Source organism: Leguminivora glycinivorella, chromosome 1 (assembly GCF_023078275.1).
Source record: "Leguminivora glycinivorella isolate SPB_JAAS2020 chromosome 1, LegGlyc_1.1, whole genome shotgun sequence".
Lineage (NCBI taxonomy): Eukaryota > Metazoa > Arthropoda > Insecta > Lepidoptera > Tortricidae > Leguminivora > Leguminivora glycinivorella.
In genome coordinates this window covers 7,522,193-7,537,770 of record NC_062971.1, presented here as the reverse complement: position 1 = coordinate 7,537,770, position 15,578 = coordinate 7,522,193, and the positions used below count along the sequence as shown (strand labels likewise).

Sequence of the window (15,578 nt, the reverse complement as noted above, 5' to 3'; positions counted from 1 at the left end):
GATGTCTGCTGTGTAATCATACAAAACGTGTAAGGTACAGCGGGGCAAATCTCGACTGGGGGACAAATGTAGCTGGTCCATTTTTTGCATGTTTTACAATGTTTGCATTATTAAATAGAGTGTCCACCGGTTATACCTCTACATATATGGTAGGTGTGTTCAGTGGATACATGTAGAACTCAACATCATAGTGTAATAATGAAAAAAAAAAGGATTTATTTTTTATGGGGTAGGAGGCAAACGAGCAGACAAGTCGCCTGATGGTAAGCGATCACCGCCGCCCATGGACACTCGAAACACCATAGGTGTTGGAGGCGCGTTGCCGGCCTTTAAGATAGGTACGCTCTTTTCTTGAAGATTTGAAGGTCGTATCGGTCAGTTAGAGTTGTCCCCCAGTCGAGATTTGCCTCGCTGTACTTTATAAGCTTCGTGATTTAGACACAACAGCAGCATATTCTCAGAGAAATTACTCTAAGGCATTTTACGAAGATGGCGTACGGCCTGTAATCTTTAAGGTACATTCCCACTTGCCAGAACGTTTCACCCCTGGAATGGCACCCGACGGTAGACAGTACAGTATGACAGTTGTCAGGAGCAGTGGACAGTGGCGCTACGGGATTGAGAGAAATCTTCACCATCACTTAAAGAAAAAGTCCTTTTGTGAGCGCTAGAACCCAAACACACATTTTATACATGGAGAGAAAACTTTTTCAAATTATTATTTTACCATAATTAAATTTCAAACAAATAGACCGTTTTATATAATAATCGATAAACTTAACGTTAACAACGTTACGTAACTTTAAAAGCCCCTGCATCAGTTTATTTATGAGAGACATGAACTACATTAATTCCGGCAAAAATTGGTTATACGGCATTATCCTTGACAATCAACGGGCACGGTTAAAGTTGCACGGTGTTTTCAGTCAAAGGAAATAGTAAATCCGATGTACTTAGGATATGTTTAGGAAACTTAACGATAGAGGACGTGAAAAACAATTATGTGCCGTAGTGCAAGTTGTTCGCTAGATGACACTGTTACCCCCGCAAACTGGGTAACGACTTGTTGTCGTAAAATGTATAAGTATTTTTTGATGTCCAAATTTTTCGCTAGACGTCGCTGTACCATCTGCAAGCGAACGACATTCTATGGTTAATTATAAATATGTAATTAAATTGTAACTTTTATTATTGTCATCTTTTTCGGCAAGTCCGTGTAGAAATAGTTATATAAGGTCCTAATTTATTAGTTGCAGATATTTTAACACATGATACTTTACATTAAAATAATTAACTTTAAATATAAATTAAGAAATCTTTTCATGTAATTTTTTTGATTTCATTTTCCTAACAAAAAAATTAATTATAATTTCGTCTAAAAAAAATCACCATGTGCATTATCACATGTCACAATAACACTGTCTGTCATGTCAACAATTGTTTGTTGTAAATGTCGTAAAGGTTCGGCGGGAAAACTGCACATGTCATTGAAGTGGCCAGTTACAGTTAAGTGGTACGTAAAAGAGGTACTAGAATCTGTTCAATGAGTTTTCATTTAATAATCACATAAACAGGGTGTTTTTACGTAGCAAATTTGTTTTTCCGTTTTCTTCAAAAAAACATCGTAAAAGCTATAATGTTTCACGGTTTAATATACTCCAGAGACCGAGTACTATCAGCTGTAAAAATATCTGCATCTAATAAATTAGGACCTTATATAATGTGACTGGTTGATGAATGATTACATCAAAGTTCAAACCTATTTAAAAATCCCGCCATAAATATGTGGCGTTCCATGTTTAAAGGGTCCACATGCTCTATGTGCTATAAAGAAACTTTAGGCATGGAAAGTCACATGAAAAGTTGTCGTAACTTAATAATAGACGGCTCTGCATTTGAAAATCTTGACTGATAACTCTATACCATACTATTCAATACACTCTATGATAAGTTGCACCACGACGATAATCTTTTATACTTAACAACTTGCGTTCTCTCGCTCGCGTCTATTCATCTAACGTATCTCAAATATGGACTCGCGCGCGAGAACTCAAGTGCCGCCTGTGGTGTGCAACGCGAACCTTGTCAATGCACGACTGTGCTACGCGCTTTGGTCTTGTACAAATGACGATCAATGACTCGACTACATGCCGTATAACCAATTCGTGCGGGTATAGTGACAGCCGTTTTTCATTACGTTTCGTTAGACGCCAACAAACTCGTCTAGTGTACTGTCTCACGCAAGTCATACACTTTCATTTGATGCGTACCTGTGGGAGGTAGGAGAGGCTCTTGGTGCTCTCGGCGTACTTGTTGATAGCGCGGAGCTCGTCCAGAGTCATGTGCGGGCTGGAGTTGCTGCGAGACGACTGCGATGACGAACTCACTGACACCTGCAACATTATACCAGTGAAGACGTAAGTTTGGACCGTCAAAAATCAGTTTGGGTCCCTGGAACTGCGTTCAAAACTTAGGTAACGCACTGATGGGGCAAAGCAAAATGGCGTTACCCTAAGAGGCTGCATAGCGGATATCATTCCAGATCTAGAGCAGACCCACGTGGGAAAGTACTTACAGAATACCGCTGCCAAATAACATTCAAATATGAATTTAACAGGTTCGACTTGTTGCGGGTACATCCAGTTTGACACAAAACTATTTCAGTAAACGGAATAAATCACTATAATGATGATACAAGTCGAATTTGTTCGAACAACAAGGACAAAATTGTTAAAAGATATTTGATTGAATCAGCCAAACATATGTTTAAAACAATATTGTGTCATGTTGCTTTTATAAAATCGACTTGTTGATTCAAATGACGAGTAACATAACCACACAATTAAAATTTTGAAAAACCCCCGACCGCGACATACTGGTCCGATTTTCATGAAACGTGGCTAAGAACACTCCCGACTAACTCAACTCTCAAACAAAAAAAAATTAAATCTAAATCAGTTCATCCATTCGGGAGCTACGATGCCACAGACAGACAAACAGACACACACACACACAGTCAAACAGACAGACAAATCAACTTGTTCTTTGAACAGACAGAGGCCCTACACAAAAACTTGTTGAACGAACAGACACGTCAATTGCCGACGTAGTATTTTTCAAGTAGGCATAGCAAGGCTGAACAAGCCTCGTGTTGTCCTTATCGCACGTACCTTGAACACGCTTTCCTCGAGCGAGATAGACAGCCTGGTGCACGAGTCGAGCAGGGAGTGTTCTGGTATGATGCCGAGGCCAAGTACGCCGCCGGCCGCGCTGCCTCCCACGACGCCCATCAAAGCGGGCATTGACTGGCACTCTTCGGATTTTGTTAAACCTAATAAATTATATAATGTTAATTAATATTTATTTAATAACTCACTATACAATCTCCCGATTGTTTGCTTATACAAACTTTTTGGCTGCTACAAAACGCAATACAGAATACAGAATTTATTGATAAAATAAAAGTACATTTTACAAGTCAAAAATAATATACAAAATTTACACAATTAAAATTTAAATATCATTAATATAACACAATTATTTGCTCGTTTTTTTTTTTTGACAACTCTTAGGGGTAAGTATAGACATCGGTGCTCAAAAAACGTTTAGTTTTGTTTTTCACGTTTACTGTTTTTCAAATGAAGCAATGCTGTCATGTGGAAGAAATCCATCAAATATTTAATAATAATACCTTCCTAAGAATCGACATTGGGAGAAGTGTTTTATATTTTATTTAATAATAACCTGATACTGACTGACTTCAAATACTATCTATCAATAAAGACCGTAAAGTAGATAACTACACTTTCCCGAGTTTAGCTTCGATTGTCGAGTAAAAGAAACGACAATGATACGCAATCGGTCAACATTACAGATAACAAAATTAATAAAAAGTGAATCAACTGGGGTGAATTGAATATGGGCGAATTTTAAAATATTTACCTGACAGTTTCTTAATAACTACTTGCCGAAATTTAGCATACAAAATCTACTGTTATTTTCAATTGAATGATGTAATTTCTATGGGAATTGTATAGATAAATTGCAAGATCAATCACATTTTTCAGTCCCTATTCACCCCGGCCATTCCTATACACCCCGTTTTGTCGGTACCTGATTACGGCGATTTCTAAACATTATCAAGTAAAGAAAATAAAGAAAGTATACTGACATTTATGACATATTCGTCACATTTGTCTTGCTAAGCGCAAAATACGACTGACATTTAGCTCTGACCTTTGGTTCGTCCCTTCGGAATGTCGGCACACATAAAAGAAGGCGGAAATGTACTAATTTGTTCATTATTAACACTTTCGCTACCAAGAACCCGACTGTCGGGCACACCGCTCGTAGAAGCGTAGCCGATTACATGGGTTTCCCCGTATGTAGCGAAAATGTCGTAGCGCCGCGTAGAGCCCGGTTTAGAAAGTGTTAAGATAACCGCAGAGATTGTAAGCATGTACCTATTTTATTTTTAGAATTTATTTAACAACCTTTCATTGTAACTTAAACTTAGGCAAACTGAAAAGTGACCAAATCCATCGGCGGCCGATCCGGGAACCGAACCCGGGTTTATTTGGTTTTGTTTTGTTCCTTAGTTGGACATTCCGTTTATTAATTTAGGCGAACATTAGGGATGCTGATAATTAATAATCTTATGTTCCTGAACTCAAAAAATACAATGTTGACATCTTATTGCTTAGCAGTGACTAGAATTATAAACTTGTATGTATACATCCAAATGCAGATTTAACACTACATGACATATATCTAAATGATAATATTGACAACTGTTCCGAATTAGTGTACAAGTCAATGTATTAAATACAGTACAGGTGAGTGAACTGAGATGATTTTCATGATTTTTGTTTAGATACGTTCCCAAGATTAGTTATTCGTGATTTGTGACTGATTAGAATGGACGTAAGTTATAAGAAAAGTATCTACTACAAAATTGTGCCAATAAATATTAATTAGTTGTTAAATATTAATTTATTTACTGATCTGAAGGTTTTTAACCTTGAAAACAAATGAAAAATACCTTCATTTAAAGGACACAGTCTACTTTTTGTGTGTTTTAGTATTATATTATCAATTTAACTAATTTATGTACAATAAAATTATGGAAACTGATTATATTGCGTCTAATTAATTTCTTTTTCCCGACGTTTCGAACCCTTTACAGCGTTCGTTCGTCATTAAATCATCATTGTGAAACTTAGCTTTAAAAAACTCAGTGTATGAACCACCTTAAAAACGTATATTATTTTTTCTTGTAGATATTATTGTATTTTTTGCAATAAAAGGTTCGAAACGTCGACATGTATTGTAAATTCATTATACGCGATTTAATCCGTTTCCATAGTTTTACTTCAGGGAAAGTAGCCGAATGCCACAAGCGCTCACGAAACGAAACGCTCGTAGATATCTATCTCTATCACTCGTGCGTATCGGCGCGACAGAGCCAGACTACCTTTCGCGGCGTTTCGTTTTCGTTTCGCGTCGCAAAAATGCCATTCGGCTACGGCACCAGGAGTAACTACCATGCTAGACAATATCATTTATATATAACTTCGTCCAGATATTGGGTGATTTCTACACAACATCACTAGTGCCACCATCCCGTTACCAATACCAACAAGATGTTACCAATTTTACTCATTCACAATTTGGACTCACCACGTATTTACAATATAGACTAGATAAAGTACTTGACTAGTGCTAATAGTTTTCAGACACATTCAGACGACCTGCGAAAGATGTACAAGTTGAGTACGATTAACGTAAAATGCTTATCAGATACGAGAAGGTATATAAATATTTATGATTGAATGAGTATCCTTAAAAATATACAAAATAAATTATGAAAATTTCTGATTGAATGAGTAATGAGTATCCTTAAAAAAGGTTATAATATAAGTTTAAACGCGTTTTATGAAAATCGTACTTTATAATATAATACAGCATGCACAGAACTAGCAACTGCTATTTTTTTGCTTCACCATAACCCCATATTTATATTTTGTGTAGATATAAAACAAAAGCACATTAAAGGGTCAATGGACCCTCAAATTTTATCTACTAAACCTTTCATTTGATAGACCATAAAGTAGAATTTCTTTTGTTTCATTGCTGCCTCATACAAAAAAAAACATCCTATTGTTATTTCTACAATAACTATAAAATTAAATATCTAGTTAAAGGACAAGTTTGCAGTGTCCTAATAGGGATGAGCCCATAATACTTTTGTAACATCTATTTATAATTCCATAGATGCAATAAATGAATATGAATACGATGACAGGGAGATCGTATTTTACTTTTTCGATAACAATGAATTTAAACTATAAATAAACATGTCCATTCTGAATATATATGACATGAACACCCGTAATTTATATCCATCATTTACTATAACAATGTGCCTAGTGTGCCTACAGCCATGATAATAACAGCTACTTCGGTTCTGGTTATAATCATAATTGGAATCGGAAGTAACCACGGTCACCACATATGTTCAGACATTTACGTGCACCATATGAACCAGTTTAAAAATAAATATTAATAGGACATTATTACACAGATCGACTAAGTCCCACTGTAAGCTCAAGATGGCTTGTATTGTAGTCAATATATAAAAATATCTGTGCCTATCAGCATCACACACATAAATGCCTTTACCGAGATTCGAACGCTTTAGCACAGATTTAGTGCGAAAAGGTTAGCCTTCGTATTTTTCCGGAAACCTTCGTATTTGTCATGCTAGTTCAGACAGTGTCAGTACGTCTTGTACTGAAACAGCATGATACGTTCGAACGTTTCCGTAAAAATACAAAGGAACAGCTTTTCGCACTACAAATGTAGGCAGCGTTATAATCCTCTAGGCCAGACCAGTCAAATACTACTGTAATATAATAATGTTCAAAATAACTTGGTATTTACCTTCTAAATTGAATTTATTGCCCCAACGATCACATTCGCATTGTAGCCACGTCTTCTCGGCTTCCAGAGATAATTGTCCTGTAAAAATAATACATTTCGATACAAGTGCGAAAAAGAGGAAGTTCGAAACGAGTGGCGATATTTTAAAATACGAAGTGCACTCCCTTCGGTCGTATTTTGATTTATCGCCACTCGTTTCGAACTTTTTCTCGAACGAAAATAAAAATCGTAACGGTAAATCGAAAGAAAATTTTCAGTGCAGATGACTAGAAATGAACTACTTCTCGCACTAGTGCGTAAATAAAACACCATCTGTACTGAAAATGTAACAATGAGGAGGCACACTGATATTTTAACCCGCCAGGCGGCGCCTGTGCAAGTGCCTAGGCATGTCACTGTCATTCTCATTCATATGTGAGAGAGAAAAAAATATCATCTTCTCACTCTCACGCATGAAATTCTTTACCTGTGCAATGGACAAATAAGTGGCGCCATCTGTCATAACCTTAGAGTGTCTCCTCATTCGTTTTCATACAACTCCTTATTTGCCAAGAGTAGAACTGAAACTACTACTCAAGTTTCAGTACTTCATGTGCTCTGTCTACCCCTTTATGGGATACAGGCGTGATTGTATCTATGTATGTGTATGTAAAAGATTATATTTACATCAACATATCGACTATAATCGTTATGATAAAATCTCAAACCATTAAAGCGTGCAAATATACAATCATCTTGAGCACCGCCTAATTTGATGATAACATAGATAGCTATTTACTATCTGCAATCATGTTATCTTGAGTTTGTTTAAACTATCTCAAGTGTGATTGTTATAAAAGCAAGCAAGCGCAATGTAGACGCAAAATATTTGTCACGGCATGTTTTCGCAACCTAAGGAAGTACGTCGAAAATAGTTGGAAACTATAGGTATTTGGGTAAGCTTTATGAGAATTGATGAATTGTGAATATTAATTGACGTTTTCGAACTCTTAAAATATGTTAAGGATTCGAAAACGTCATGTTGTTGGTTCATGGTTATATTTTTTTGTAAACTGCTGTAAACCATTTTCATTATTTTTTTGTACCACTCATATCACCTGGTAGACTTTTATTATTATTAGGAGTTGGATCCCGAATCCCATTGAATCCCGAATTTTCCAGCAAAAAATGATATGTCGAATTTTGATAATCATTACTGAGGCTAAGTCAAATCCATAGTCTCTTGGTTTTATGCGGTAGGAGGTAAACGAGCAGACAGGTCGCCTGATGGTAAGCGATCTCTGCCACCCATGGACACCTGAGACACTAGAAGGTGCGTTGCCGGCCTTTAAGATAGCTGTACGCTCTTTAAATGAAGGTTTAGGTAGAATCAGTCATTATCACCACGACACAATATTATCGAGGGGGTCTTAATAAATACATAGATGTTCTCACTAGCATAGGCCTCCTGGTCGATGCGGTGTCGCGGCGGCGGCGGGTCCCTGAACGAGCAGATCCACTCGTCCTTCACCCGCAGAATGCGGCCCGTCACTCGTGCGTAATACTCATAGTTGTCCGCCCGAAGAGATCGCCCGCTGAGAACTGCTCGATCAGCTGACGCATTATGCGGGTCGCCACCTAGCGGTAAAAAGATTTAGAAATATCGCTTTTGGTTTTGGGAACGGAATCGGGCCTATAAGATAATGTGCAGTATGATCCGGTCCAAGGAACGTGGGGTCTAAAAAGCAGGCGATGGATTAATGGCAAAGGATAAGCTAGGTAGTGGCTAGATCACAAATCGAACACAATGGTAAATACAATGGTCTAATAATTTACGAGTTTCTCCATACAAAGTTATTGTTATTATTATATGTTCTGATATATAAAACACTTTTATAACAGAAATTAATGCTAAAAACACTTTTATAACAGAAATTAATGCTAAAAATGTTTAAAAATATAAAAATTTAAACCAAATCCCCCAACCAAAAAAAAAACGCATATCATTTTTCCGTGTCCATTTTCTCAATGAGAATTATTACCACACACCACATACTTAAACAAAAGTGAACTCTCCGTTAAATTCAAATTGAAATATGTAATTAAATATTACGGCTTCAAGTGGCATCGCAATTTGAACGAAATCCGTGAATGGGATGAGTCAGCGAGTAGAGGAAGTGAGTAACTAAATTGGTTTCATGAATCAAGCCCTTATCAGTGTTGCGGTGGGTTAGGAATTTAGGGTGCCTACGTGTCTAAATATAACGGGGACCGGTAATACTTTCAAGTGTTATCTATACTACGCTAAATACTTAAAGATAATAACTTTACAACATGGCAAAGACTTACTTTGTCACTTTACTTCTTTTACGACATCCAAGGCCATCCTCCTCAAGAGTAATGAAAACGAGGTATGTTTGATTAAAAATGTGTTTTAAAAGACACTCGTTTTGGTTACTCTCATAGTATTTGTAGCTCCATTTGATGGCAGGAAATTTGTTTTTGGTCAAAGCTTAAAATTATGTACCTACTTACACATTTTCATAGGTTAATAAAGGAAGGAAGTTTAAAATTACCACTACTAATTAATTAATCATTTACTTGTTGAACCTCCCCTTTCTTCCGCCACTCATCCCGATTTGCCGCCTGCTCCGGCCAGTCGCCGCAAAATGCGTCGAGGTCATCCCGCCATCTTTTCTTTGGCCTACCTCTGCCCCGGCTAATCTGTGGTGTCCAGTCGGTAGCCAATTTGGCCCACCGATCTGGATGCATTCGGCAGACATGTCCTGCCCAATTAAGCATCATTATTATTGAAAAAACGGCAGCAAATTTCAAGCGACAAAAATATTGCCGAGGAACATTAAACAATACTTTGGCGACTAATATAATAATTGGCACCTAGTATTGTAAAGCGAAAGATTTTTAATATTTGTAGTCATGTAGATGTTAGCACCTAATTAATTATACTTAGCTCATCGTTTAAAGTAGTATTTAAATTGCGGAGGCAACTAAAAAAATTACTGGGAAGTAGGTTTTTTTAAAAAAACATATAAAATCGTTTCTTTATGGAAACGATGGTCCCATCGGAAAATCAGCGCTGGAAGTCACCAGCAACATGCTGAGATGAGGCCATTTCGTGGCACTTCATTCCTTTCCGTCTTGTTGTTATTATGTGTATTTTGTCTTGCCTGTGTTCACGAATAAATGTTTATTCTATTCTATTCTACTTATTCTATTCAAACATCGTATTTGCGACCCGTAAACCACGAGTAGTATTTAAATATCTCTATAAGGGAACGCGTACCAAATCATTTTATAATAAATACACAGCAAAAAGGAGTGTATAAGCTTCTAATGTGTCGGTAACGCGCATATGATACCCCTTGAGTAGCAGGCGTCCATAGCTTATTGCTATGGCATAATTCTTAGGTACTTTGTATGAACAAAACAACGATAGCAAAAAGGAAATGAAATACAGTCCCAGAGGCACCGTTAGGTACGACGACGAGCGAAGCGAGGAGGAGTGTTAGGTATCTTGCATCCCCAACACACAAGACTCGCTATCAAAACAGAAATAGGAAGAAGATGGACAACTTTTTACTGCCTAAATATTATGCAAACAAAAATCTACGGAAGTACTCTTAATTTAGAAGATTATTTTGCTCATTAACATTATGCCAGCATAAGATTGGATATTATAAAATCTGCGGAACGATTTATGCCAAGGCATATTCTGAGTAAGGTTTTCCTGCCAAAAAAATGAATCTTTCAGAGTGACGTTAAGACTACGTAAGACCGGCCTTAGATTCGATAGAGTAAACGTCATGAAAAGTTAAATTCATTGTATAGAGACGAAGTTGCCAGCACTCCCAAACACCTAATTTCATACCCATAAGTACAATATTTTGTCGACCATTATATTTTATAAGAATCCTTTTTTTTTATTAAAATGACAGCTCAGGTGATGAGTGCCGATGTATAAATTTTAAATGTACTTTTTATGTTAATTTGCTATATAAATATTTTAAAAGAACTGTATATTTTATATTAATAGATAGCCGTTTTCCTATTAAACTGTCTCTCTTAAATTGTTTCCAATATAATAATTCACCAATGGCCATCAGTAAGCGACCGAATCAATAAAGTATGTCTTGAAACATTCTTAGTTTAGCCACCCAGTGTATGTAGGTACAATTCTTACCGCAAATTACTACGTGCCTTATAATAAATTCAATTCTTGCTTCACTATTTATACATCTAAGAGTACTTGCCATATTAAAATTGAAGCATACTAAAAGCAAATAAATTCACCATTAAAATATTGTCTTATTTGGTGAACGTCACAAACAAATATAAGCGCCATAATGCCTATAGCAAGATCTACGTTATGCGTATACGTGTATATAAATATTTTGTGTCTTGTAATATGTACTCACGCACACTTCAGCCTTCAGCCGCATGTTTAGATAAATTTAGTGAAAACAATATCAAAGCTATATACAATTGTTGCTTAAACTTAGTCATAATCAGCCGATTCGAATTAGTCATGTTTAAGATAAAATGACCATAAAAAGTGGTGAGAAATAAAGATACGCTCATTGCAATTTAAAATTATCATCGTATCAGATAAGGACATAAAATACTAGTTTAGCGATAAAGTTTTGTTTATTGAGTTATGATAAAGCGATTAAGGCTGCCTTTGTTGTGGTAATAACATGTCTTATCGCGACATCGGCATTAATGTACTATCGGTTCGGAATGGGAAATCGATGAAAATCTTGAATGGGTCATATCAAATGACATTTAACATTATACTTACTAAAACACATAAGTGTCGGTATATGTAAGTAAAAGGTGTACAAATCCGTTTAAAAAACATATTCGTGTAAGGGTAATTTTTAAGGATAATCCGTAAGTCACTGTACTTGTTTTGACAATGCTATTGAAACCTTAATTTTTACAGTGACTGAAAACGGGACTACACTACGATGTGGCCACTTTTTAATTTCTACTCCTTTTGGACAGACTGTAACTACATTCCAATGAAATACATTTTATCTTAATCTTGTTTTTTGCTTTTGTATGGAGGGTTGGTAGACTTGGACAACCCATCTCATAGTTTATCTAAATTCGGTCTAAAAAAAATGCTGTAGTTTTGTTACACCTTGTAAAATCATAAACCAACTTTTAGATCTACCCTAAGTAGTCCTGTAAATTTACATATATTCATGGAAAATGTACGATTTTCCGCCATAATTTTCAAACAGAAAAGAACCAGATATAAGTTAGCAACTGCGGCCCACCTGATAACAGCCTGCTTTCCATTCAACGACCTACATACGAGATATTATTGCAACTTTTTTCATTGCAATTTAGTATGGTTAGTGGTTAAAGTAGTATTATAATGGAATTACTGTAACGTGACGAAGTAACCAGCTAAACTAGACCACATTATAAAGCCATTTACATAAAACACATACGAATCGGGTGACTACTTTAATATGGTGCAATAACCGCTATCTTTAAGATATAATGTGCTTTGCTCATCATACTGTACATTTTTTCTTAATAACTATATAAATAATCATTAATTTTCTGTATGTGCATGATTGTTACTATTGTTAGTATTACTTAGTATCTCTCCACCAAAGATGCCTGTTAATTGTAACACAAACAAGTTTTTTATTAGTCATTTCATCCTCTTTGTCAGCGTACAATGGAAATTATGTAAATGCACGCTGTTTACGGCAAAAGCATCGTTCGAATCAACCGGCGGATACTATTTAAAGTTTGGTTACCAAGCCGGTTTTAGCCGTGACAGAACTACGATGTGAATGACAAATTTTCAGTAATGCTTATCCTTCTAGAAGCATTGCCCTCGACTTTTTTTTGCAATAATACACATTCGATACAGAAGTAAATAAGACGTTATGTTTTAATTAACCTTTCGTATTTTGGCACACGGATCCACGTTCATATTAGGTGCGTAGATCCACGTTCCGGCTTAAGAGGTTTAAAGAGACCACAAAATCCAAATTGCCGCCTGTCTGAACCACCGCAAAAAACAGTCGTTAGCATTGCTTTAGCGTACCTAATCAGTCGTGCAAAACCAACAACGCTCACCTTGAACCTCTGTACATCCTCCATAGTGGCAGTTTTGCCATCCGACACGCAAGAGTGGAAAAAGGATGGAGCCACGGACACGCCAAGCGCCTCGGATGTCATGCCGGTACCTGTAAACAATGATTTTGAAAACGTTGACGCTTGGATGTTTATAAGGATGCTCGGCGTTTCTGTAAACATGGCGGTCGTTTGGCTAATTTAGGTTCAGGTTACGGATATCGCCGCTCAAAGATAGGTAGTGTCAGATGGAAAGAAACGCTAGTGTATGGTACATATGAATGACGCTATTTTAACCAATTAAATAGCAACAGGGAATATGGTTTCCACAATTATTTTGAGCATATTTTAAATTGACAGAGTTCTGGACTCAAGAAAGCATGGGCAGTTATTGAATAAATTTTAAACCAGCTTATACAAATCGCCGTAAAACTAAAGAACACATAAATCCAAGTCAGCAACATTACTCTTGTTAGAATAACAAATATACAATGTTATTTATACCATTCAAATCATATTAGACTTTAAAATGATACATAATATTAACTGATGTAGATTCTTATCTTATCTAAAATCTAATCTAAGTAAATGTGTACTAAAAGAAATCTAACTTGCGTAGTCAATTAACGTCTTTTTATTTCATTTATTTATATAACCTTGTCTTTACGCCTTTCTATTGAAATAGCCAAGAAAGTAAGAGATACAGCGCTTATAAATAGTTACAATTCGATGGCCGATGTAAATGTAACATGCATGTAATCTAAATTCTTCTACTGTTTAGGCGGCCCCTTGTACCAATTAAAGACACAGTAAGACATTTACTGAGGGAGTAATGAAGACTGAAAGTAAACAGCAGAGTCGCATGAATGAGAGTGATATTAGCAATCACCCACGCGAACTATCAAATGTACATAATGCCGAACGAAATTCATTAGCCGTAATTTGATAATTTACTGTTGAATTTAATTACAGTTAGTTAATCAGCACCAGTATATTAATAGCTTTTGTACCTGCTTAAAAAATCTTCCATTCAGACTCCTTTACGAAGGTAAATCAAATCCGTTATTAAGGTAGTGTGCAATTATTAATAGGTATACCTATTTATACTTAAGATGTATTTTAAGCTTTTACAGATCGGCACCGTTATCCAGACTAATATTATAAATTGGAAAGTGTGTGTGTCTGTTTGTTTGTCCGTTTTTCACGGCAAAACGGAGCGATGAATTGACGTGATTTTTTAGGTGGAGATAGTTGAAGAGATGGAGAGTGACATACTAGGCTACTTTTTGTCTCTTTCTAAGGCGAGCGAAGCCGCGGGCAAAAGCTAAAAAAGCATATAAACGCCGTAAGTCAAGCCACTTTATACAATAAAGACATAAAAAGTTTAAATTATAGTCTAATAAGGTACCAACACATACTTCCTGAAACATTTGGGCGTCGCTCCGTACATCGCGAGCAAACGATGCGTGAATGCGTCGATTACGGCTCAGCCCATGCAGCATTAAAATCGCTTAAACAGCGCATGTGAATCGAACGACCAGAATAAACCACCTAGTATAACGGCCTCTATAATTAAACCATTATTTGGAGTATCAAATGACCGATTAGCGACTGGACGTCAGAAATACCGTTGGAGACACGATACGACTTCGGCGAAATTGGTATCGTTGACTGCCGGCCTAGCCGAAATGGCAAATTGTTGACGCTAGACGCCGATCGAAACGCAGTCTGGATCCATCGTGCCAATACGGAAGAGCGTCTGTGCATTTGTCTAAGTACCCAGGAAAGAAACGGCTTGGGACAGAGAAGCATCTTTGGTGTCGAAGGCCCGGATCCATGTCGGGTCGTCGAATCACAGCATTAAGTATTACGAAAATGAAGGTTATATTGATCTCTGTTTGGCCCAAAGGTTAGCTGGTAGAGAATGCCTTTTGGTATTAAGTTCGCATTTTGTACATTTTTTTACTGTGCAATAAATTTTAAATAAATAAATAAATAAATAAAGGTCGCAGTTGACAATCGTTGCCTCGAGCGGTGGAGACTGAAGGTGTTTGGAATGAGCGTCCTAATTATGCGCTTGATCACGTAAATAACTTCGTGCAGTCATTGTTCGTGCGGCATTGACTTCAGGAAGAATTTCAAATTTGTGTTTAAAAAATCAATTGATTATTAAAGACAGTGATTACATAGTAATCGTAAAGATACGTTTTTAATCCGATTTCATTTATTTTAATTTCTGTAATATCTGTCAGTTTGATGTGTTCAGTATTTATTTAATGGTTACACGGAACGTTTTTATCGTCTGTTAATTAACGTGTGTTTTGTGGTGTGCAATCTCGTGCCAATTTTTCTTTATAGAGCTGATAAAACAATTCAGTTAGATGATGGCTACATTGAGATATCGTACATTGGAAATGTTATTTTATGATAGGTAATGAACACTGTGGATGAACACATACTACTTATAATAATAGGCCTTTGCATCTATAACAGATGATTCAAGCAGCATCCTTGCGACACTAGTGCTACCAAATTTA

At 36.4% G+C, this 15,578-nt stretch overlaps 1 protein-coding gene across 1 annotated transcript in view; it reads right to left on the bottom strand.

Annotated features, from left to right (window-relative positions):
- LOC125242535 overlaps positions 1 to 15,578 on the bottom strand; it is a 37,440-nt gene that overhangs the window by 5,409 nt on the left and 16,453 nt on the right. Inside the window, 6 exon segments of the mRNA XM_048151292.1 lie at positions 2,271 to 2,393; positions 3,171 to 3,331; positions 6,943 to 7,020; positions 8,377 to 8,499; positions 8,502 to 8,559; positions 13,045 to 13,154. Coding sequence (XP_048007249.1) covers positions 2,271 to 2,393; positions 3,171 to 3,331; positions 6,943 to 7,020; positions 8,377 to 8,499; positions 8,502 to 8,559; positions 13,045 to 13,154 — 653 coding nt within the window.